General features: G+C 46.7%; 1 protein-coding gene across 3 annotated transcripts in view; it reads right to left on the reverse strand.

Annotated features, from left to right (window-relative positions):
• CARD11 (caspase recruitment domain family member 11) overlaps positions 1-26,392 on the reverse strand; it is a 63,069-nt gene that overhangs the window by 26,022 nt on the left and 10,655 nt on the right. For all 3 annotated transcript variants that reach the window (XM_090024075.1, XM_090024073.1, XM_090024074.1), the window contains exons 2-5: positions 2,706-2,918; positions 1,913-2,050; positions 1,143-1,468; positions 439-618 (exon numbers count right to left, since the gene is read on the reverse strand). In XM_090024075.1, the coding sequence (XP_089880201.1) occupies positions 439-618; positions 1,143-1,468; positions 1,913-2,050; positions 2,706-2,918 (857 nt within the window). The remainder of the gene's footprint in view (positions 1-438; positions 619-1,142; positions 1,469-1,912; positions 2,051-2,705; positions 2,919-26,392) is intronic.

Here is a 26,392-nt window from a genome sequence, read left to right on the forward strand (position 1 = left end):
CAGGAGTGGACAGTGGTACAGAACTGACAGTGGAGACCCTATTGCAGGGGAATCCAGCTGACTAAGATGGCTTTGCTGTGGTGGACTGCGAGGGGCCAGGATGTTCCCCATTGGTTTTAATGGAGTTAATGCTCAGCACCTCAAAGAAGCCCCTTTGGCCCATGTGAGGTGGAGTCCTGCATCTGTATTTTGATTTTTTGTTATTTCTTGAGTTAGAAATGTCTTCTTTATAACTCTATCTTGGGTCCATACTTTTCTAAGAAGTTATCTGGAGAAAGCTGGAAGCTATATGACCTTTCCATTTTTTCAGGCTTTGTAGTTTTGGGGATAGAGCTTGCTCCTATATTTCCAATCAGCATAATTGGAGTGGCAATTGGTTTTTGCAGTAGAAAGTAGTAATATAGTAATACGTGGGACATAATCTCTCATCTCGCTTACTTGAATAATAGATTGTAACTCCTGGATTTTAGTCTTCATCATCTCATTCTCCCGCTCCAGTTCCAGAACCTGTTCCTTTTTCGGTCGGTTTTCAATGTCATTCTTCAGCTTCAGTGACTGGTTCCTTTCCAGCTTGCATTCCTCCTCTACCTTATTCAATCGATGCTTTAGCTGGTCAATCTGGGGCACCCCCGAACCATTGAAAAGGGAAGAGAGAAAAGAGAGAACATAATTCAAAGTATACCAAGTCTCCAGTAGATGTGCTGCTAAAACAACCTCCACCCTGGGTAAGAGCAGATCCATGATGTAGCCTTCGTACTCTTGGAGCAGTTCCTTTCAATATCCTGAACAACCCAATACAGTGCCAACCTGGTATGCTGGAGCCCTTGAATAATCCGCCAAGAAATGATAGTGGCCATGAACTTGACTATCTGCCCCAAAATATTATTGATGCTAAGAAATGAAATATCACTTATCGCTTCACAGGGCAATAAGTACCACCCATCACAACTCTGTATCTTTTACTAACACGCAATACTAGCACAGGCATTTAATTAAGCTATGAACCTCTAATCACTTGGATAAGCAAAGCAAGTGAGAGTGCCACACTCTCTACTGTCATAAAAGAGTTCATTAAGTCAATGACCACTGCCTACCCTCCATCCAAGCATTCAAACCAAGTCAGTCCCGAGTGTTTCTCTCACCTCTAACTGGAGGTCCCGGCTCCTCATTACTGCCATGTTCTTCTCTTCACTCAGCTGGGCATATCTCATGGCCAGGTTGTAGTTCTCATCCTTCACCTTAATCAGCTCATCGTTGTAGTTGTTCCTCTCCTCCTTCATCTTGTTGTACCGCTCCTGGAACGTCAGCAGCTCTATCTTGTTCAATTTCAGCTGCTTCCTCTCATCCTCCAACTGGCGAGATTTAGCCAAGAGTTCACAGCGTTGCACATCCTTTGCCTTCACTTGTTGCTGCAGCTTAATGATCTCATTCATTAAGAAATGTGTGAGGCCCTCATGTCCCTCCTCCACTGAAAAGTATCAAACAGCCCATCAGCTCCAAAGCTCCAGCATGCTTCACTGGAGTACTTTAGAAACGGTGCAGACTCGAGCAAACTTACACGTGTATGGAGTATGCATATGCATGTAGTGGCACTCATTAGCAGACATGCAAATATTATGCACATGCAATACAAATCTTTGCGGGCTTTAGGGGTTTTTTGGAGGCACCTCCTAATGCAACAATTCCAGCTAGGGCACTTCAGGCTTACTCAGTCAGGGGTGTTTCTTTCACCAAACTGCTTAGCCGTTTCCAGCCCTATCAAAACAGTAAGTGAGAGGCTGGGAATCTCCCATTTGGTCTTGCAGAGGGCTACCACCATACTGACCATCATTAACGCTCCTCATGATGAAAATAATCATTCTTATTTCACATCTTCCTTAAATTAATTTCTCCTGGGACTGATTCTACTCACCAACAATAGTGGAAAATCTCCGTGTAGGCTCTTTCCCCGTCACCAGTTTGTAGAGTTCAGGGTAGTAAAATTCAAGGCTCTCTAAGAAAACCACGTAGCCCCTTTGGCCCTTTGTGTGCAGAATGTCCAAGAGTCGGCCTATCCAAAAATAATACAATGAGAAGAGAACATGGAAACCCTGAAAACAAGATATTCAAGCATTGTACCTTTGAGGTTGACCCTGTTATAGATTTAGCTGTCCCAGCTACACCATGTGCTACGGAAAACTATTCGTAGTTCGGGGACACTAAGCTCAGATAGTCTCATGAAGCTAAGCAATGTGTTCTCGGTGCTGGTGTTGGCTGTTACCTTGAAGGACTGGAGGAAGGGGAAGGCAGCATTTGCAACCCAGCCTTAGAGAGACAGTGCTATTTACTGAAGCTTTTAGTGTCCTGTCCTGCCAGGATGGTAGACCTCGCACTGTTAAGTGGCAAGAGAGCTCAGTTCAAAAGAAGGCTTTGGGCCAGCAGTGAGCTCCATTGATAGAGATATGTGGGGACCCCCATCCCAGTGGCTGCTGTCTGTCATAACTGAAGTGTACCGTAGCATACCAATCTGCACAACACTAGCTTGGCAATAGTTACCATTGCTAAACAGCTCGTCATCTGCAGCAATGCCAGATTTTCCCAAGACTCTAATTTAAAGGGCACCTCTGACAGGGGGCCCTTGATAAACTGCAGTTTGATGCAGGCTTCCCGTCAGGTCCAGTACAAGTGATGCAGCGTGCAAACCTGGCTGCTTGGGAGACAGTTACCTGCTCGACTAATTTTGGAGAGCAGCATGTGCGAGTTGAGCACTTCGTCTTCATCTTGTTCGTCGATCACTTTGCACTGACGTAGGTATGGGGTCAGCTTCGCCGGATTGATGTACCGGCTTAGCATGTGCCGATTGCACTCAACGTTCTCCCACAAGGCTTCCTCCTCATCTTTCAGCGTCTCCAGGCAGTCGTCCATCTCTAGCTCTCCTCCTTAGCAAGGGAAACAAATCAGCAAATAAATACCAGGCAAACTGGCTCAGGAGGGTTTCCATTCTGCTTAGCATTTTGAGCTGCCCTGTCACACAGGATGAACTTGGAAGCACCTCTCAGGAAAGCTGAGTTTGCCCTATATTCAAAATTGTTTGTGCTGAAGTGCAACCTGTCCGCAGCTCATCTGAAAAGTGACAGCTTTGAGAGGTGCTATCTAGACTCTATGAACTATTGCATATTACTTGTGAGTGATGATTCAGCTGCCCAGTTAACTCTGTGACGGCCCGTAGAATCCCTCTTTAAAAATGGTTAGTGTGCCGCATGGTGCAGTGGAGACAGATGCAGCACAGTGGAAGGAAGGGACTTGAACCTGCAGTGCTCAGCACAAAGACATGCAGTAGCCAAAGTTTTGTGGGGCTTTCACTCTCCCACCTTGGCTTGTCTTCCCTTCATCCCTGCATGCAAGCAACAAAGGTGCATCTGGCAGTGACTGCAACTGGATGCCAAGGTTAGCTATGTGCATGTGCAAAGAACTTACTGTTCACACCTGCTTGATGTGGCTGTGTGTGCATCAGGCAGAGCATGCATGTAAGTAGCTGTGTGTGTACAGACGCCTGTCTGTATGGTTGGGTGGGTCCGCGTACGTTATACCCTCAGAGACTGGAAATGTTCTCGACTCAAGTAAATGTTGTCATCTGATCTTTTAGCTGTTGCTAAGCAGTTTCCTGCCAACTCCTGCTTTGTGGCCAGCTCATCTGAGAAGGTTACATATAGGGCAGGCAAGAAGGTGGGAAAGCACGTATTGAAGCACATCAGCAAACAACAAAGCATCTTCCCAGACACCGCTTAAGGAGCTCTGGCACTCCAAATGTTACATTTCTATAATAAACTCTAAGCCAGGGGGAGGCAACTCCTGGCATGGGTGCCAGAGTGTGGCACATGAAGGCATTTTGCTTGGCACGTACACCTCGGTGCACCTCGGGGTAGACAGCACAAAAGGGGCCAGGGCTGCACGGCCACAAGAAGAATCAGTCCCCTTGTGGCGCCCCTGTCGTCCACCCCGGCAGGCTAACACGAGATTGCAGGTGTTTTTGGCACGGTGCTGACCCCTGCTCTAAGCTTTGTCTTCGCGTCTTATCCACTGTGTTGCTGGGTGGACTCCACCTCTCACTAGGACTATGTGAACAGTGCCCCTATTTGCTGATATTACAGTAATGACAAGAGACCACGACCGAGACCTTGGCCACGTTACACTGGACCGATACATATGCATAGTAAGAAACAGTCCCTGCCTTAAGGAGCTTGCAGTCACAATGGACAAGATGGAGAAAACCTGAAAGAAAGGGAACACCCTCATTTTACAGATGGGGATTGGGGAGCACTGCAAGATTCAGTGATGTGACCCACACCACAAAACTGTCAGACATGGAAAAGAAAGGCTGAATCAGCTCCCTCCGGGGTGTTCAGCTCAAGGAGGTTTTTGGATGGAATTGTAAAGGTGAAAGGCATTGCTGTAATAACTCCCCAAAGGGCCTTTTGAGGCTTGAAATCCTATGGGATATAAAGATCCCAGGCTTTTATTCAGATTTCCTTTAGGTAAATTTTGAAGGAACGCACCCGTGTGCTGTTCTGACTCCCTGAGAACAAAAGTACACTTCATAATGTGATCTGTTAATCAGTAACTAACTAGTTAAAAAGCAATATACTGTTTCTCTTCAGCCGTAAGAGTACTCTTCAGTGTACTATTTCTCCCCTCTGCAGCTTCAGGAATCTCAAAGCTGCCCGGCTAATGCTGGAAGTCGCTGGGTTGAACCAGTTAGGTCTAATTTGTGAGGTCCTAATTTGGGGGAGGTGGAAACGCAAGGCCTTGTCTGCAAGGGAAGGCTTTTTCAGACGTTTTTCTATTTTAATTGCAGATTAAGTAGCAAAAGCATGTGCCACGCTGCTCGCTGGTGCTTTTTGTGGTTGCTGTGGTGCCAGTCTAGGCCCTCCTCCCCAAACTGTCCACAAACCCATACTGAAGTCCGGTGGTTGCCTCTCACAAAAGATCTGGGTCCGGCTCTTTATAGTTTGTGCAGGTTAGGAGAGCATTCCTAACGGTCCATTTTTGTTCCTAGCACTCCCATAATCCCTTCCCTTTGTAGCAGAGCGGGAGTCATCCTTTGCTCTGTTGTTTGCTTGAAGATCTTGGCTTCCCACCGACTGCTGTTCAGAGGAGCCTGCATGGGCTCTTGTCCTCAGAAGGTGAGCAAGTCCAAGACTTTCTGGTGAGATTATCCACAGGATATGGGTGTAATTGCAGATATGTGGCTTTGCATGTGTGAACTCGCACAAGCCAGAATTTCGAAGGGATATGTGTAGCAGAGTTTCAGCATTTAAAGGAATAGGTGAATTCTTGTCAAGATAATGCACAGGTGTACAGACAGGCAGATAGCAATGAAAATACGCAGTGTGGACAGCAGTGGGAGGACTGCTAGAAGTGAAATAGTTAATTTAAAATACAGATGTTTCCACAAAAAGCTTACTCCAGCTAAAAGAGCTGTTTCACGTCAAAACCAGATTCATTAATGAGGCTCAGGCACCAGATAATTTGACAAGAACTTGTGCATGAATTCAAGGTAGTTTATCCTCCAAAATCTAGTTATTCGAAAAACATGCCACTGAAAAACAAGGTCTAAGACGGGGTGGGCAATATTTTTTGGCCGGAGTGCCAAAAAACCCCGCAATGTCTACCTCGGAAGGTGCTGAAGTGCCAACATGCCGGAGCGCAGAGCAGCTGTGTGCAGCCTCCCGGCTGCGGCCGGCCCACGGAGCCCAGTCTGCTCCCAGCAGGGCTTGCAGCCTCCCAGCCGCCTGCTAGGAGCAGCCTGGGCTCCGTGGCCTGCAGCAGCTGCTTGGATCCCGGGCTGGCGGTGGTGTGCCGAGCAAAATGGCCTTGCGTGCCATGCATGGCACACATGCTGGGGGTTGCTGACCCCTGGTCTAAGAGATTCTTAGCTTTCAGTCACTTAAATGTAAGTTTCTGGCCTTTTTCCTTGCAAGGGTGGAGCAAATGTGAACCAAAGCTTGGCACAAAATATCACAACGTTGGCACAATATGTCACTACTAGCCAACTGCCCATCAAGAACGACTGGGGGGGGGCAGGGGTGGGCAGGGACAGAGCACCACCATCCATCACCCCATGCCACCACCTCCCAGGAGTGGCGGGGGGAAGCTTGCCTCACCATCCTCCTCCACTACCACCCTGCACTGCTGCCACCACCAGTGCCACTGGCCTCGATCCCCCCCACCCCCGGCCCTGCTCCTTGGAGGCGGCAGAGCACTGCCATGACAGCAGGGACAGGGCAGGGGGGCAAAGCCAGTAGCGCTGGCCTCGCCGCCCCACTCCGTTCCCTCCATCATGGCGGCGCTCCACACTCTAATTGGTTGTTTCACTAACCAATCAGTGTGCTCTGAGAGCATTACAGACGGACAGACAGATGGACTAAGCCCTTTAGTATATAAGAATTGGTAGCCCCCCTCGTACCCATGCAGGCCTGGCCTTCTGTGTCTACAAAAATAACTCCACAGATCCCTGCTTTTTGGGGAGGTTACCACAATATTCACAGCTGCACCTCTGAAAGCGCAGCAAACTCTTTTTTGGAGTTCACAACAAAGCACAAATTCTTTAAGCCAGCTCTCTTGACCCAGAAGCCATTAAATCCTTTGCCAGGACTCCTTTGGGATCTCAGTAAAGGATTTCTCCAAGAAATGATTCAGAGAAGAGTTCACTTATTACTGCAACTTTCACCACAGATACATTTTTCATGACATTAAAAATGCCTCTATCAAGCAGACCCACGTCTAGAAGCTTAAAGTTCCTATCAGCCAAAGATTATGAGGTATATACAGGCTATTAAAAATCCAAGCAGAGCGGTCTGGCATTGCCATTGCAGAAGCTGAAAGAACTCTCCGTTTGCTTCCTTCTTCATACCTCCCGCCTTGCAATCCCACATCACAAACAGTATCCAATTCTTTCCAAACTTAACCGTATTGCTGCTTAGTGTGGTGGTGAGACGACTCCTGAGGAGCGCAGCACTCCTTTCCTTTTAGCTACTGAGGGCGTGGACTCTGCAGGACTCTTCTGCCACATCCTTTCATAGCAACAGAAGCCAAGAGTAACTCAGTTGTCTTTTCCAGAGGTGCTCCAGATGTTTACAGTAGATATGATGGCAGCACCCTGCCAGTGATTTCACATCTATTTAATTTAGTGTAATGCTGCAGAGGGAATTAAATGCTACTGAGAGGTTGGAAGCTTGGTGCAGTGGTCTGGAAACAGATGAGGGCAAGGAAATCCAGTAGGAAACTAATACATATATTGCATTAGCCATGAAGGGTTTTAAATAGATATTCCCCGCAGCGCACATACTTTCTGCTTGCCTGAAGCACATTATGCCTTGCCTCTATCCTTCCTTCCTCTGACACTTCTGCAGATAGGCTGTTTTCACTTAAAAAAAAATTAAGAATGACAGATTTAAATAGCTCTGAAATGTGCAGCCATTTCCTCTATCTGATCTTTTTGGGCACTATCTAGTTTATGATCCCAGCACATGTGGAGCTGTAACCCAACACATTCAGAGGTTGTGATGTGCCATGGTATGACTGTGGTGTCAGTCATGAATTGCAAGTGTGAAGTCACAAACTCGGACTGACTTGAACAATTGCTTGGGCTAAAAGAAATAAGAATTATCGCAGCAGTTAAAGAATGGCTTCCCTACCAGTGGCTTTTAGTGCTTAGTATACAAGACATCCTTTAGCTGTAGGATTTAATCCAATAATAACCACCAGCTAGTCCCGACTATTTCAAAGGTTTCTGTGGATGCAGAAGAAAGAAACAGTCCCCTTTTACATGAAAAGAAACATTCTGCTCCCTTCTTCTCCCTTCCTCTCTCTCAGGGAGCACCCTTCTCCTGGCTGTTGCACATAAACCACTCTTTCTACATGTTTCCTATTTTTTGCTATATTTTTTGACTGAAGAAAACACCTCGCAGTTAAAGCTCTGCTCTATTTTCACTCAGCCTCCGTATTTTCATATGCTGGCGACTCTCTCCACTGATCAAGGATAAAAAAAAAACCCCTCCAGGCTTCAGAACCAGGGTTCCATAAAATGCTCATCACCAGGTCAGATCTAAAGCTTCATTTTGGCACAGATAAAACACTCGGAGTTTATTATTATTCCAACAACATCCGCTAAGCAAGTTTAGCTTTGAAACCTGGGGTCTCTTCGTTAGGTGGAATTCCAGAGGCAGGCCAGGCAGCGAGCTTCTCGTTGCGACTCCAAGAACAGCGCGGGAACAGGCCTCTGGACGGATGAGTTGTTATTCAGCTGTCAAGCCAGCACTGCCAACACACTGATGTGAAGAGGCTCCCACTGCCAGAGTACTAGTCAGGATTGGCAGTGCCAAGAGGAGACTCGCTGTGATGGTACAGAAATCAATCCTGCCAGTGCCTTGCAAGCGCTTCCATTACCTTGCTCCGGATTCCTGCCAACGTATCAGGACTGAGCCAAGCAGAACCCGAGCGCCGTACTTTAGACAGCGAAGTTAGCACAGGGTTCAGCTGTCTCTGTGGATCATTTGGTTGTTCCTTTATGAGAAATAGAAACGCACAGGATGTTGTCCTCGTGATGAAGAGGAGGAAGTTTATTTTGGAAGCGGTGAATTATCTGGGTCCCTCGGACTTCCGCATTTTGTTTGCAGATGTTCGCAGGCTGGTGGTATTCAAAAAGAAACCGCAACACAGAAAACGCTGCCCTTAACCGTATGATAATATAGAAACAGCTGTGTGAGCGTTAATATAAATAATATTTATACAATAGAAACTGTTACATATAAATGATAACATTTTAAAGCTGGAAATAGCAGGTTGTGTGCCTATAATTACTGTGAGCACTGAGCACACGTTGTACCTCATTCTCTTTCTTTGTATATGTCTAGATTACAAGGGGCAACTGCAGCTGCCTCTCCCCCTGCGTCTATACGGTGCCTACTACCAAAATTAACAACAGCAAGGGCAGAACGGTGCTTTTCTGCATGGATAAATGCAGCGCGCAGAGTGCTACCGAACCAAAATAGAGGGATTTTTGTGCTGTTTCTTTTTTTAAAATGAAAAGCAGAGTGCAAAATGCAATAGGGAAATCATTATTTGCTTAAGAAACCAGGTGAGCTTGTTTTTTGTTCCTGGATCTGCCACCAGTTCTTTATGGCTTTTAGCAAGGCACTGAGGGCTAAGTTTTCAAAAGTGGCCTCTAAGTTCTGGGTGATGAATTTTAGCTAACAAGGGGCTGGTTTGCAAAGCTGTTGAGCCCTCACTCCTCCCACTGCTTTCTGTTGGGGCTCTGGGCATGCAGTGGTAACACAACCAGACCTTTTACTTAGATGCATAAAAATGGATTTAGATGCCAATGTCTGGGCAGGCACATTTGAAAGTTTCGTCCACACGGGTGTCTAAATTTGCACACCCAAATCCATGGTCTGCTTTTAAACTTTTGGACCTTCATTGTTTTGTGCCTCAGTGTTCCCATCTAAAAACGAGGAAAGGTTTGCATACCTACATCACCACGCAGGTTTTGTTCACTATAGACAGCACAGCATTTTGGAAACTTTGGATGGAAGGGCCACAAGGGGTATCAATTATTCTTGCTGCAGTCTTGCTTCATGCCTCAGGGTATTTCTCTAAGAGTCATAGCTCTGCTGAATGGCTTGGACTGAAGGTAGCTGTGTTCTGTTTCAGATACATTAGATGGACACTGCCACCAACCGTTCTAAGCAGAATCCCACCAGCTGTCTATTGCCTCAATATCAGCACAATGTAGAAGAAAGATACAAAATGAGGGAGACACAAATTATAGGACAGGAAGCATTAACATGAAATAAGATCCCTTTAGCACAAATATATTCTACCTACTTCACTTAAGCTGGACTTCCTGCGACAAATGACTTAAAAAGGAAAAGAGAACCACTGGCAGCACATCAGTGATATATATAGTTAGTTCCACAATGGGGATGGCTCACACATCACTTGGTCTCCACTTCAGTACGCAGAGACTCATCCATTATGCAGCTTTCCTCTTGGTCTTCAGAAGACACAGCTGTCACTCAGTCTCATGCCCAGTACCCACTGGAGAAGAGGAGACAGAGACAATGCAAACAAGAAACACCAACGCTGTGATACAGAACGGTTTGGAAGCCAATTCAAGAGAAATCCTCTTCATATCCACACTTATCACCGCTTCCTTATTTGATACAGAATCAAAAAATAAAACGAAGAATTCTACCAAGCTATCCTGCCTCAGCATCCTTGTCCTTATAGAAGACGAAAACATTAAGATACTTCCCAGAAGATTTACTCATCTGCCATGGTAGGACAGAGGCACTGAATGACCCTGCAAAGAATCCTACTTAATTCTTTCTATTCTACTTCGAATAAATCGATCCACCTAAAACCCCATCCTACCAAAAGGGAAGGTTTAAATATGGATGATGTGACTATCAGTTATCATTATCATTATTATTGCACAATATCCAACAATGTGCTCAGAATCTCACAGTCCAGAGGAGACTGCATGCTCGGAAAACAGAGCTCTTGCCCTTGTGCAGCTTGCCAAGATAAAGTTACTTAGTATCTGTGTGTTTTTGCCTTGAATACAGTACTTCCTGTTCCATTTAGTTTTTTATCTCATTTGAGACTGCTTGGGAATTCCCATAAAATATGCCTCACTTCAATCCATTTTGTGGAAGGACAAATCACTCCCTTACTGAGAACATCGGTGCATCCAGTGAGACACTCATGTATTTTCCTAATCGGTGCAATAAAATTTAGCGTGTCTCTGCAGCAACCTCTGCCTGGTAAGCGATTGAGAGCCACGTTTCCTGCTGTGATCTCCATCTGGTAAGCTATCTGAGGGCCAGGATAAACCTACTGTGCCTTCCACAAGCCTGTTAGCTTTAAACTTCAGAGTTCTTATCAAATTATCGTACAGGAAGCAAAATGACTAATTTTGTCTTAGCAGCAAAACCCACAGCAGACTGTGATAGCCCAGACACGCACCATCCAATCAGTGTTGCTCATACAACATCTATTGCCAAAAATAAACAAAGAAAATGGAAAAAAAATAAGGCTTCCTTCACCAATTATATAGTAGCTGCATTCAAGCTTTTTGCCCCCATGCGTATGTTCTGCGGTCTTTCTTAGGTATAGATTTAATGGTCTCACCAACATTGAATTCAAATGCTGCCTGTTTGGGACAAGAATTTTCAAAAGGGGCTAGGTGACAAAAGGAGGCAAATCCCATTTTCAAAAGTGATGTCAGCACTTGCCAGCCAAAGTAAAGACCCTAAAGCTCAAATCCTTAGAGATGTTTAAGGACATAACTCCCAAGAAATTCAAGGGGCATTAGTAGGGACCTACTCAAATCACAATTCTGCAGAAATCGTAAAATTGGGCGATTTCTGTGAAATCCATGGTGGGGGGGGGAGCTTACTGAAAATAAAATCCTGGCTCCCCAGTGGGAGCCAGCAATCCCCACGGCTGCTGCAGCCCAACTGTGCAGCCCACCATGGGGGGAAGGGGAGCAGGCAAGATGGCAACCGCCACTAACCCCCACAGCTGATTGCCTGAGAGGGCTGCCTGTCATGCAGCCCCATCCCTCTCCACCAATCAGTAGCCAGGGGCAGGGCCACATGACAGACAGCCCTCTCTACCAAGCAGTGGTGAGGGGTAGGGTTGTATGATGGACAGCTCTCTCCACCAAGCAGTGATGGGGTTGGGACCACTGAGGCCCCTTGGCCAATCAGAGGTACGGGGGCAGGAGCTACTATGATAATGGCTGCCGGTTCCACAATCTGCCCGTGAAATCGGCTGGCCGCCTCCTCAAGTTCGGTAAACCCCTAGGCCAGGGGTGGGTAAAATGTGGCTTGGGGGCCAGATGCGGCCCACCAGGCCATTCTATCTGGCCCGCAGGGCCCCTAAAAAATTTAGAAAATTAATATAAATCTGCCCCTGGCTGCCTGGCATGCGGCCCTCCACGGCTTGCCAAAACTCAGTAAATGGCTCTCCACTTGAAATAATTGCTCGCCCCTGCCCTAGGCATTAGGCACCTAAATACTTCTGAAAATCTGGGCCTTCAAAGCCTAAGGTATTTCTAATAATTGAAATTAGGGTTTTTTGAAAATGCTATATATGGATTCTCCCAATCTACGCTTCAAGAAAATGGAATGAATAAAATGGAGACCTACACAGACAACTAGGCAAACATCTGAAAATTGGACAACGGACTTTTCAAATGCGACCAGTGTCTGCCTTGGTATTTAGGTGTATTTGTTGTTACTCCATAAGCCCACATCACGTAACCAACTGACATCTGAATGTGGGAGTTTAATGCAACTAATGTCACCATCTTTTACAATGTTTTCTCTAATGATAATACAGCAACAGAAGAAAGGGAATGAGAGAAAGAGAGATGAAGAACGAGGGACTAAAGAAGAGGCAGCGAAGAGAATCAGAGATGAGACAGAGAGAGGAAGAGGGATAAGGATAGGGGAGGAGAGGAGGACGAAGGAAGAGTGAGTGGGAAAATGCAGAAAGAGAGAGAAGTTAAAGAAAAGTGAGATGGAGATTAGAGTAGGAAAGTTGTAGCAAAAAGCGGGGAGAGGAGTGGGAGGCATCAAGCAAGGGGGCTGGGGAAAATAAAGGCAGTGAGAGACAGAGGGAGGCCCTGAGATAGATCTTGACATATTAAAGATTTGTGTGAGTGCAGAGCATGCAAATCAAGCTAATGGCACAATAATTTTAATAATTTACCATAGGAGTTTAGTGCATCTATTTAAAAGGATCTGAGGAGTAGCAAGTGGAGAGATGAAAGCTTGACATTTAATACGTGCTTTAATCTACACATTCTCCATGCTGTTGTGCATGATGATGAGGAGAAAGAAGATGACAATGACGGTGATAGCACAGCACAAACATATTTATATGACTGGACCTTTTTATTGGAATGCAGCATTAGCTGCTGATTAACTAATGCATGTTAAAGACAAAGATAGAAAAACAAATGTCATCCTGAGATAGCACATGGTGCATGAGACAGCCTGTCCACAGGACATAGCTGAGATCATGGGGAGTTCACTGCTGAGTTTCACATTTATTTTACTGGTGATTATCTCACGGTTTTTTTTCAGATTATATCTAGATTCCAACAAGACTGAAAGGAGCAGGAGGACTTGAAGCCAAAGGGATAGATGTAGTCGGATAATCCACCAATCGGTCAGCTCTGCGCATGCACAAACATACCTTCTAGCCACTGTCGAAGGGGAAAGGGAGCTGCTGCTTGGGAGCATCAGCTGTTATGATCTAAATGTTACTTCTGCAAGATCCCCAGACAGGATCATGGTGAAACTTAGTGAAAAGAGGCAGCTACGCTGCACTAACTTTGACCTTGGAGGATACAGAGTTCAAATTGCAGTGGCTTTGTTATGCTTTGGTATCACTAATGAAGCATGCACATGTAACACGTACATCCTAACGGTGTCTACTGATATCTTTTGGCATTGACATGATTGCTACATCTCTCTAGATCCTTTAGTGATCTGGATTCCAAATTCACTTAGCTATAAGCAAAAATGAGCCATAGTGCATGTCTGCCCACAGATAAAGCCAGCATATCTGATGCAGAGAGCCTTGACTTTGTGAATAATTTGCATTGACAGACTGTGGTAACCTGGGTTGTGACAGAGGTTCATTAGTGGAGCTGTACATAGGAAACTCATACAACTCCTGTATACAGTCAGGTTCTCAATTAGTGATTTTAACACTTCCCTTTTTTACTACAAAGAGTTGCACAAAAATTGAAAGGAAAAGATCTCTCATTAGGGTATCATACAGTCCTATTTCATTTAGCAATTCTGACCTGAAAAGACCTTCAACATCACCACTGCCCTGAAACACAGACCCAAGATGATTGTGGCCTTTCATGAGCCCATGGCATAGCATCTCAAGTGCAATCTGTTTAGGTGTTAATGACTCCAGGCTCAGCTCACAATGTGTAGTCACTCAGTTCTACATTTACCTGCTAACTTTTTATCTTTTAATTTATTGAACCAAATGCTGTTCAGCTTGTTATAGCCAATGATCATTAGCATCATGTATTACAGAAATACTGAGTACATGGGGGCCCGAGGGCCCTGGCCCTCCTTGGGACAGAGGGCTGTCACCTGAAATGCATAAATCTCTCCACCTGTCCATCATCTTAAGTCCCCCTAGCAAAATTAAAAATGCTGTATTACATCCTGTTTTCTTCATTTATCTATATAACCTCAGGTACATGGTATATACCTACCCAGTTCTTATTCAGCTTTGCACTTGTTTGTACTCTCTGAAATGCCGTTGTGATTTTAAAAAGTGAAGCCAGTGGTTGGGGCAGCAAAAAACAAATCTATTCTTCCCTCCCTCCTTTCTGAGCTCTGCCAGCTGAATGCAGCATGTACCCTGTGTAACACCAGTATTAGTGGGCTTTCCACCCCACAGCCAGTGAGAGACATCATGGAGCACACCGTGGTGCTGCGGAGGTAGTAGGGCATGGGTTAGCCTGTTAGGGAAGGAGTGTGTTCAGTCCACCCAGAAAGGCTCCTTGGAAATGCGACTCCCCCTCCTGTGCAGCCTTGAGGCTCGCAAATCTCCTTCTACTCCTTGCCTACAGCTGAGTTCAGTACTGCGTGCTCCTCCCAGCCAGCACAGCACACAGTAGAAACTGCATGCCTGGCAAGGAAAATCACACAGCACATAAAATGCAATCTTGCTAAGGAAAGACAGGAGTGAGAAGCAGAGCAGTACAAATCTGCTGGTAATAAAAATGAGTCTTCCTTGTGAAAGCAGCTGAACCCAGTGAGACGAGCTGGCTTTTACTTGTTGTCCTACCGGGTCCCCCTCTCCTTCCCCTGGTTCTGCGACCTGTCCCTTCACAGCCTGCTGCAGCGGGACTGCGTGACACAGGTCCGGAAGCACACACCCACCATCCTCTTTCACAAATGCTGCGTCTATATATAGCAGGTGGAAAGGTTCTGGGGGCTGCCTCACTTCCCCTTTTCTTCTGAACGCAAGCTGTGGGTGTCTTTCAAACGCAACTCCGCTGTAAAGGAAAATCAAAGAGGAAGTGTCCTCATGGCTATAGACAGCCTAACCCTGGATGGGGTAGGAGAGAGAGATTACCTGAAAACGATAGGGCGGGAAAGCCACAAACGGAAAGCACAGGACCAGTCACTTCCCATCCTGAGAAAATATTTCCCTAAGGAACTAGCATGGTGACCCTCAACATAAAAAATCCCCACCTCTTACTAGCAGGACTGTAGTTTATCCTTGGAAGCAGTGCTCTCCATAAAGCCCTTATTCCGGAGGCAAGGAAAAGAAACAAAACAACTCGGCAGCACGTCCGCAGCATTTCTTGCCTTCCAAGTTCTTCACAAACATTAATGAATTAAACAAGACAAACACCTTTTGTTGCTTTGTGCTCAAACTGTGCCCTCTTTGCTTCAGCAGAGTATAATAAGATGAGCTGCAATTCCAGCTCGGTAAAGTTTATCCTAGAAAACTAACTGGCCTTGCCATGCAATAGAATTACATTACCACAGAAGAGGGGCATTCAGTGCAGAGCCGAGGTGCACAATTGGTGAGCAGCAAAAGAAACCGGGAATTTGAAAACCAAGATACCTGGCTACCCGTCTTCTCTTAACACAGCGTAGTCCTTCAGATGGGTTCTTACAGGGAGAACTATGGGTAAGCCCAAGATGAAGGAGCATTGTTGATCGAATTTCCTTTTCTCACCATAGCACATAAGTAGTTAGGGACACAAGAGCGGTCGTGCCAGCTCAGAACAGTGCACGTAGAGGAGTATCCTGTCTCACACTCCAAGTAGAGCCCCCTTAACAGACACAAGGGTAGCAGGCTCTGAGAGATTGCCATGCAACAGGAGTTACGGGGTTAGCCAGAATTTGCTTGCAGAGTTGACGTTTCTTGACAGATGGCACGAGGAGCGAATGCGATCGCTTGTAACCATCAATGAGCAGTTGATTAGAAAATTCCAATAATAAAATGCCTAACACCATTAAGCTGGTAGGATGAGTATGAGTATTTCTTCTCCATCTAGGTATACCATGTTCAGCTGTACAAGAGAGTGAGGCCAATATCCCTGTTTGAAGAATTTTAGAATCGCAAGCCCAGCTAGTGCCGGTCAAGTGCTGAATCAAGCAAATCAATGTCTGAATCGAAGCCTCTGCTTTGCGGCTTTTTTATTACTTGTGGAAAGTCAATGTAAACTGGATACCAAAGTAGGCTTTATGTCTTTGAACATTCTCCGTGCTTGGCTTGTGTTCTGAAGTGCAAGAGGCAGGAATCCTTCCGCATTTTTATTCTACTTAGTTTGACAACAACGATTGTTATTTGTGTATATATTCAATTATTTTTAAATTCCTACTAAGTTATCTGTGTCGATAGCACCTCCTGGCATACAGCACTGTAAGTTAACCATGTACTGGGCTGTAACAGGGAACCCCTGCCCTTGTCACTAAGAGGGCTTGATTAGGTAAGGAACCAGGGGTCAGGCAGCTAGTGAAGCAATTATCTTCTAATTAGCAATTAGCAATCGGCCCTAGGGGAGAGGAACAGAAGGGCCAATCACATGTGACCAGCAGGAGGTCAGGTTGGGGAACAGAAGCCCAGTCTCTGAGTGGGCAGGGGGGCACCCCTACTTGCAGCAGGGAGAGGAAGTGGAAAGAAAGGAGCTGCTGGGGGCAGATGTAGGCCCTCACAAATTGCCCTGGGGAGCTGCAGGCGAGACAGCTCCAGCAAAAGGTAGGGTCTATGGGCAACACGTTATCCCAAGTGAGGAAGACTATCCCCTTGTGAAGGACTTGGCTTGTGTTTTGTTTTCTCATTTTGGACTTGTAAGTGGAGGACCGGGTTATGGCTATAGTGGGGGAGAAGTCCATGGCCGGGGTGCCTGAGGGTGCTTCCCTGCAATAGATACTGGAAATCAGCCCCAAGGCAGAGGCGTAGAGACTACAGAGGTGAAAGTGGACCCCCAGGAAAGGGGGGCTGTCATCAGGGCAAGGCAGATTCCCAGAGGCTGAGGTCTTGAACAGAGGGCCAGGGTGTTTGGAGAGAAAAAGGGGCCAGTGCAGTGATACCTGAAACCCTGCCATGTGCACAGAATTCTACACGAGCACCCGCTTAGAGAGGAAGCACCAGACGGAGAGCAAAGGCCCCAAGCTGGGGCTCGCTTGATCAGGTGAACCAGGACCGGTGAGGTTACGCCCAGCCCCTGGGACTGCCTCCCCAACAAGCTTCAGAGCAAAACCAGCGTTGTGGCAGGAGAGGGACTGGAGGTGAGGTCAAAAGGGCGGGGGATGGCAAACAGGGTGGACCACAAGGTGCCAATGTGGCTACTCCCCCACCCATCCTTTGGGTCTTACAGTGCAGAAAGGCACTGATTCCTTTGTGCATCATTGGAGATCACATTTTTTTGTAACATGAGAGCTAGTAAACATGTGAGGCTTGAGTTCCTCCATTTCTTATCACAATTCAAAATTAGGGGCAGATTTCCAAAAAAACCACTCAGGTGCTACTTCATCAGCAAAATAGGTGGTCAAGTATTGGACAAATATAGGCCAGAACAAGGGGAAATCTGGTTCTAAGTGTCACAACAAAAGTTGGTGGGTGCTGAACACGTCCGAAAATTTGTTTTTGCAGGTGTTTAAATTAGGAGTTTGGCTCTTCTGAAAAACCTAATTGCTGGTGCTAAGCACCTGGAAAACAGGCCCTTAAAAGGCTTCTTCAGGGACTAAGTGGTGCATGAGCAGGAAGTAACCCTTCACACTGCCTGCTCTCGAGGCATGCTGGGTGTAGTAGTCGGTGCAGTAACTCTAGTTTGCTGATGTTGTATAAATGCCCCACTACTGTAGGAAGACTACAACTTCCAAGCAGCCGCAGCTTGGCAGCGTGTGTCAATGCTTCCATTTTGTCATTTTAAAGGGGGGGAACCCAGAACATAAGCATTTTACTGGTGCGTAGCTGATGATAATCAGGGTCAGTGCCCCTAGGTTGACGCACCCAGTGAAACCTCTCACATCACAAACAGCATGTTGACAGAGCCGTTTTTAAATGCTTAACCTTCCCAAAACAAGGGGAAACAAGCTCTTTTCCATCTCCTAAATTATGTCACTTTCTGAGAAGAGCAAACACAGAATTGTTTTCTAGTTCTCCAAAACTAATACAGTGTAGAAACTATATGGGATTTTAGATTAGACTCCTTCCGTCATAATTTGTTCTATTTATCTTCCCTATGAAAGCGGGTAAGTTTCAGCTTTGCAGACCCTCTACTGCTGACTCAGCTGCCTGAGCCAAAACTCATAAAAATCTATTTAAAAAAGGTCCAATGATTTTATTTTCTAATCATAAATATGAAATTTAATTAGCAGCTCACTGCAAACGAAGTCACCATGGAAGATGAGACTGAGGAGATGGGCAAAGGGAGGAAACTTCAAGCATGAAACAAAACAACTGCTTTGCAGCAACTTGTTTTAACTCCTGCTCCCTCCCCACCGAACTTCAGCTCTTTTAAAACAGATGTGTTGCATTCAGGAATTCCTCTCTGAATTGGGAAGGGTGCTTTGTGCTGTCTGGTAGTGATCACTCCAATGGAGGAAAATGAAAGATGGTGCAACATGCTTTGGAAAGGAAGGGATGGAAGAGCAGGCTTGAATTCAAGACTCCAGTCCAAGAGCACATGGGTTGAGCTGTCCAGAAGAAATGTACTCATTCACCCAAGGAGTGGAATAGCAGCTTCTGTTACATTCCTATGGCTGACCAACAAGCCTGAAAAGGCCCAGATTGCTGCAAGGGATTTTCAGAATTAGGATGGGGAGAATTAGAATAACCCTCTTAAAAGAAGAACTGAGAAAGAAGACAACTGGGCACCTTTCTCGGTGAGAAATTTTAGCTCAATCAAAGCTTGGTGCATGCATCCCTGAGTGAAACGGTATGCCTTCTGTGCACTGTTCTACCAGCTCATCTATTGGGCTGGTCCTGGAACAAAAGCTCTTGCTAATTTGTCTGCATACAGCTGGGTGTATGCGAGTGCCAGGCTTCTGCACAACAGTACCCTGTCACCTGAGGTGAGTGCAAAACACAGATACCCGAGGGTTTTTTGAAAGCTCTCCCACTAGATGCCTTGATGAATGAGGATAAAATGCAGAAAGCCATTAGACAAATTAACAGAAGTTTAGGGCTGGAAAGGGCCTCATGAGGTCATTGAGTCCAGGCCTGCTGCTCTGGGCAGGAAAGACTGCTGGGATCAAATAACCCCAGCAAGGTGTGCATCCAGTCTCCTTTTCAAGATCTCCAGGGTAGGTGCCTGCACCACCCCCGCTGGGAGTCTCCTCCAGAGTCAGGTCACAAAAACCATGAAGAAGTTTTGCCTTATATCCAGTCTGAAGCCTTCTCCTAGGAGTTTATGATGGTTGCTCCTGGTTTTACCCCTGGGGAGCTCTGGTGAAATTATAGTTGTTCATCTAGCCCCTGATGCTAGCCCCTGATATATTTGTAAGCTGCCACCAAATCCCACCGAAGTCTTCTCTTTTCTAGGCTGAACCATGCCGTATCTGTCAGCCTTAACTCGTACGACTTGGTCACTGAGAAGTGGGTAAGCACTGAAAAGGCCAGTGAATGAGTGCAACCACAAAACCTGCACTTCCCACCTATATCAAAACTGAAATGGCTTGATGTGCATTGCTGTGGGCGGATGTGTTTACAGGACTGATGCTAGAGCAATTCCTGGATTGCCCATAGAAGCTTGTCTTGAAAGCTGGATATCAAGGAATGAGGTTGCAGCATCAGATGCACTGTCTGACCTTTGAGTGTTTCCCAACCCCATGTTCTATGAAGCACCCATTGCCTCGCAACATGACATAACTAGGGGCAGTTCTTACAGTCAGGAATGGAAAACGGGGGCTAAGAACAAGTAACCTTCCACCCAGGGGACACAGTTACAGAGGAGGCTTGGGGCTGCCGAGGACTTCCCAGGTGTGCTATTCACAGATTACATCTCCCTGGAGAATCAAAGCGTCTTACCAACATCACCCATTTCTCACAGCAGCCCTAAAGCACACGTAATTATGACAGTAAGTTCTGCTTAATTCACCACTATGAGGGAGATGCAAATAATAATGAATTAGCTAGTAATGACTAATTACCAGAAATTCATAATAGAGGGAAGTGCACTGGCAAGGAATTGGAACAACAGCGAATGTAAACCATCCATGGTGGTGAATTATCCCATGGACAAATTTACCAGATCTTACTGTATTACGCCTATTTTATACCTTGATAGTCACAAGAACAGTGGGGGGTAAGTGACTTGCCGTGTGTCACAGGTGCTGACAGATATGCAGGCCCCTCACTCTAACTCGTGGTGCTTTACACAAAGTGCCATGAGTTAGAGTGGCTCCCCTGACCCAACAGACATTCACCTATTGAGTCAGAGGTGGGAAGGAAAAATTGAGCTCCACTTTGGAATCAGTTGAGTGGAGGAGCCTGCCTGTAGCCTCTCTCTCTTAGCCACCACTCCAACTCCGGTGCTATCTGCAGGAAGGGAGGGGGCTTACCTGTCCTGAGCTGGAGGGGAAAGGCGGTGGGGGGAGGCATGAGGCAAGGGGCTCCAATCCACCCACTCCCCTCTAGCTCAGGCCAGGCAAACCTCAGCCTGCAGCACACTTCTCCTCTCTTTTCCCCCCTCCCTTCCATGACAGCACCAGGGGCAGGGTGGGGAGGGGCTTATCATGTGATGTGTTGACCCTAGGAAACAGAAGTTTCCTAAGGTGCTTCAAAGTGGTGTGCTTTCATCTGATCCCTCATTACATGAGGGTTAATTTGTCACATGATCAGCCACTTTTAAAGCACTTCGCAGCTGTCCACGTGGCACAGAATGGCTGTAGAGCACTTTCAGAGACCACAAATGTAATTTCTGTCTGTGCCCACAGAGCCAGGAATGGAACCAGGAGATTGTGATGCTGAGATCAGTGGTGCGCAAAGCGGGCCCTACTTGATTTGGTTTCAGATTCGGCCCAAATCAGGGACAGTGATTCGATTTATTGATTCGGATCGCTGTCCCCAATTCAATTTGGCCAAATCTGAATCTGAAGATTCAATGCTAATTTGGAGAATCAGCGACTTGGACATAGACACAGCTTTAAAAGTTTTTTCTACATACCTCAGGGTACCAGCACAGCTTGTGAATGCTATGATGCTGGCATGCATGGAGCATCCCACAGGAGTGCAGGGGGGAGCGGGGTGCTCCACATGCTTGGTGACAAACCCAGAAGTTTCATCGTTTCATAGTAGCTAGGGTCAGGAGGGACCTGAACAAATCATCAAGCCCGACACCCTGCCACAGGCAGAAATGAATGCTGGGTTCACAACCTCCTCTTGAATTTGCCCAAGATAGGGGTGAGGACCACTTCCCTGGGAAGTTGGTTCCAGATTTTGGCCACCCTAACTGTAAAATATTGCCTTCTGATCTCTAACCTAAACCTATTCTCCATCAGCTTATTACCATTGTTCCTCATCACCCCAGGTGGTGCTGGGGGGAATAGGACCCTTCCTATTTGCTGCTGATCTCCCCTAACAAGTTTGTAGGCAGCCACCAAATCCCCCCTCAGCCTCCGCTTGCTGAGGCTGAAGAGGTTCAGGTTCTGTAGCGTCTCCTCATAGGGCCTGCCCTGTTGCCCTCCAACCAAGCAGGTAGCCCTCCTCTGACCCCTCTCAAGACAGGCCACATCCTTCTTAAAGTGTGGTGCCCAGAACTGGATGCAGTACTCCAATTGAGGCTGGACCAATGTCACGTAGAGGGGGAGTATCACCTCTCTGGACTGGCTTGAGATGCATCTTTGGATGTATGACAAGGTGCGGTTGGCTTTGCTGGCTGCGGTCTGGCACTGGAGGCTCATGTTCATCTTTGAGTCAATAATGACTCCGAGATCCCCTTCCGCCTCTGTGCTCACAAGGGGGGAGCTCCCTAGCCTGTATGTATGTTGTGGGTTGCTTCTCCCCAGGTGCAGCACCCTCCATTTATCTACATTGAACCCCATCCTGTTACCATCTGCCCACTTCTGTAGTCTAAGTCTAATTGCAGCCTCTCTCTCCCTTCTAGTGTGCATCTCCGCACATCTTGATGTCATCAGCAAACTTGGACAGTGTGTTTTCCACCCCCTCGTCCAAGTCGCTGATGAAGATGTTGAACAGTGTAGGCCCCAGGACCGAGCCCTGGGGGACCCCGCTGTTCACACCCCGCCAGGTCGAGTACGACCCGTCCACCTGGTCATCACACACCACCACTCTCTGGGTGTGCCCCATCAGCCAATTTTTGACCCATCTAACTGTGTACGCATCGATGCCACAGTTGCTCAGTTTATTAATGAGACTGCGGTGAAAGACCGTGTCAAAGGCCTTCTTAAAGTCCAGAAAGACTATTCACGGCAACACTGTCATCCAGGGATCTAGTTACCTGGTCATAAAAGACCATCAGGTTGGTCTGGCAGGACCTGCTTTTGATGAACCCATGTTGGTTTCCCCTGGGCATGATCTCCCCTGCTGGCCCCTCACAGATGTGATCCTTGATAATTCTTTCAAGGATTTTCCCCAAAACCGACATGAGGCTTATGGGCCTATAGTTTCCTGCGTCCTCCTTTCTCCCTTTCTTATAGATGGGGACCACATTAGCTAGTTTCCAATCTCTGGGCACCTGGCCCGTGGACCATGATCACACATATAGCCAGGCCAAGGGCACAGCAATGACCCCTGCCAGCTCCCTCAACACTCGTGGGTGGAGGGCATCAGGGCCCGCAGATTTAAAAACATCCAGCCCTTCCAGAAGATCCCTAACTACTTCTGTGCAGACCCGAGGCCTGGCAGTGTTATCCTCAAGATTGCCCCTACCTGTGGTGGGAGACCTGTCCTGTTCCCTGTCCAAGAAAACAGGCAAAGAACTTGTTAAAGATTTTGGCTCTCGTCTGGCGTAGCCACAAGATTACCACTTGAGTCTAACGGGGCCCTATATTACCCGGTGCCCGCTTCTTACTCCCAATGTATTTGAAGAGGGGCTTTTTGTTGTCCTTAATCCTGGTCGCTAGCCTGAGCTCCACCTCCACCTTGGCCTTGGCCTTGGCTTTCCTAATGGTCCTCCTACACTCACAGGCCAAGGCGTATTCCTCCTTGGTGATAGCCCCTCTCTTCCAGCAGGTGTACACCTCCCTTTTGGCTCTCGGGCATTGTCAAATGCCTTTGCTGAGCCATGGGGGTTTCAGAGCACTCTTACCCCCCTTCTTTCTCTCGGGGACTGTCACACTTTGAGCCTGGAGGATCGTCCCCTTAAGGTATGACCATCTCTCATGGATTCCCATATCCTCTACCTTTTGGGCCTTCAGTGCCTCCCCCACTAATCTCCCAAGTTTGTTGAAGTTGGCCCTTCTGAAGTCAGGGGCTTTAGTCTTGGTATAAGCCCTCAACACCCTGTGCTGGATGGTGAATTCCAGCAGGCGATGATCATTGTCACTCAGGTGGTTCAGTGGACCGGAAGTACTTCCAGCCCACTTTTGGGTCCACTGGGGAGCGCACTGGGAGCCCCCAGCCCTTTGGCTCGGTGATTGGCTGAGGGGGACCCTTGGTGACCCCCCAGAACCAGGAGGCACCAGTCACCGATCTGGGGAGGCATGGGGGTTCCCCCCCGGTGAGCTCTCCAGCAGACCAGTGCTTCTGGTCCACTTCTGGGTCTGCTGCCAAGCACACTGGGGAGCCCCCCGTGCTTCTGTGGGATGGATGCTCCATGCACCCCAGCATCACAACACTCATGAGCCCCTGCTACCTAGAGGTATGTAGAAAAAACATTTAAAGCTGTGTCTATGTCTGAATCTTTCCAAATCTCTTTGAATCAATTCGGACGGTACTAGTTCAACTCGGAGAGATTAAAGGGTCCTCTGATTCGATCTGGATTCAGAGATTTGGCCACTGAATCAGGCTGAATCTCCACTGAATTGAATCAGAGACTGAAGCTTTGCACAGCCCTAGCTGAGATACTGTGTTTTAACCACTGCAGTGCCCTCTGTTTCTCAGTGGAGACTTTTCTCCTGTTCAGATGAGTATGTGAACCCAGATGAAAAAAAAAAGCAAGGAGCGTTCTTTAGAAATGAGTCATTTTCTTGGTCCTTTCTTCACTTCCGTCCCTACAAGTCAAAGTTCAGCAGGTGAAAAGTAAAGAAATTACAGTAGCCTGCCTGCTCCAGGTTTCTTACCAACTGAGGGTGTTGGGTGAGGGACACCTGGAAGAGAGAGAATACACCAGGAATAAGGAAAAAGGAGCTAACAAAGATAGAAGTGACTTTTCAGGTTTCCACTCGACAGCAGTGATTAATATGCAGCTTTTTACATGTTAATATTTTCCTGCCTACTGCTGGTAATAAATAACCAATATACTTTAATAACCAGGTATTTTTCATCCCCTTCAGATATTTGGATTTTGATTCTTTGCTGCAGCTCAATCACATTGAATTTCTTTAACCAGGACAGCTCCATTAAGAAACCTCTCCAAGGACACACTGGCAGGACTGGTGACAGTAATGGATAATGTGGCACATGAAGAGAGGAAAGCTGCAATGCAAAATATTACCAGCCATGGGGAATCATAAGAGAACACTTCAATATCCAATATATCCCAAACTACATTCAAGTAATGCTAGAGATGTGACACAAGCCAATAAAACCAGAAAACTCACAATTACTCCTGACACACAATTCTTAACTTGCCCGGCAATGTATAGGTACTACAGCAAGTGTTATGCTACTTAATCATGCTTTGACATCCTTACAATTCCCTGGTACAATGTAGTGAAGTAAGAATGCAATGATAGCGTTAACTATAAATTTCCTTAGGATATTTTCTTTAAACTCATTTGCATCACAGCTCTGCCTTTCCCAGTTCATTTTTTTCTTTGCCTTTTTAAAGGTTTTTAAAGATTTATATAAGACACAAATGAACAAAGTGGAAATTTTCAAAACTTCAGGCCCAGAAGTTCCACTGTTAGAAGTGACTTTTAAGAATGTGGGAACCTAAAGCCTCATTGAAATAAATGAGGTAGGTGAAAATGCAGATACGTGAAACCTGGATATCAGAAAACGAAAAGAAACAAGGCACATTTATCCTAAATGCAACATGCCCCTTGTTTGCTTCAAAAAGCTATGTTTAAAGTGGAAGTTTGAGGCTTCAGAAGTGGCTACTGCTTTGAGATACCTCAGTTCTGGGGGTGGCAACTTTGCACCATTTGCAACATGCTGGTGTACCAGCAACACCGCTGCCTTTATTTGGGATTGGGAGGCCCCAAGTGCCTCTCACTGAACACCTGAAACCTGGGGCACCCAGCATGAATGGCATCTTTTGGGCGAGTGGTGATATTATCAGCCCTTGGAACAGATAGCAACATGGACGGGGCAGTCAGCCCCAAGCAGCTTGAAACAGTCAGAAATACAAGGTGCAAACTTCCCGGCTCCTCCACCAGTGACCGATTTTCACCATTACCATAAATAGTGGCCTGATAATCGTTCCATGCCAAATCTGACTGAAATCACCCCTATTTCAAGCATGTCGCACCTCTCTTGCTCTGGTAGAAAAACGCAAGCAGTACAGTGATCAGATTTCTGGCGATCCAAAAAGGGCGATTCTGTTAAAGCGTGTGGCTATTTGCAGTTACCAGCAATATAACCACTTTCCCTTTCTGGACTCTTACAGAGGAGCTTTTAACAAGCAATGTTGCAGTTCATTTTCCAAAGCAGCTTTATAGCTCAGCCCACTGAATCCAATTCCGCGCAGCAAGAGCGAGTTCTCCACAAGAGATGAAACACATCACTTTCCAGACAAGGACAAGAACCCCAACTAGTCCCCCAGATAAAAGAATTGCTTTGCCAGGGACGTCTGGGAGCCTGCTGAGAGTGGGGCGGTCTGTTGCTTTTGCTTTTGCCTGAGTCTTTCTGCCGTCCCTCTGCCGTGTTCAGTGCTTCACCTCACTCTCCTCTGCATCAACCACAGAGTGAAAGTGACCTGTGGCCCAAGCCCGAAAGCGTTCTCGGGCAGAGAAAAGGATGTTAGTCATCATCACTCATCCCATGAGGCTAGCACACGTGAGACAGAACTGGAGCAAGATCACCAGGACCAGAGAGGAGGAGGGAAGCAAAAGAGAAAAGAGGAATGGAGATAAAGAGAAGATGACAAGTGGTGAGCGAGAACAGAAAGGAGGTGCGAGTCTCCTGCAAGGATCCAATTTGCAAGCCACCTTCGACATCCTAGGGAGGATGAGCCAATGGCCTGTACTGTGCCCTGACATCTCTGCGTACACTGGATCCC

This window comes from Crocodylus siamensis, chromosome 12, assembly GCF_052110815.1.
Source record: "Crocodylus siamensis isolate JL-2025a chromosome 12, ASM5211081v1, whole genome shotgun sequence".
Classification (NCBI taxonomy): domain Eukaryota; kingdom Metazoa; phylum Chordata; order Crocodylia; family Crocodylidae; genus Crocodylus; species Crocodylus siamensis.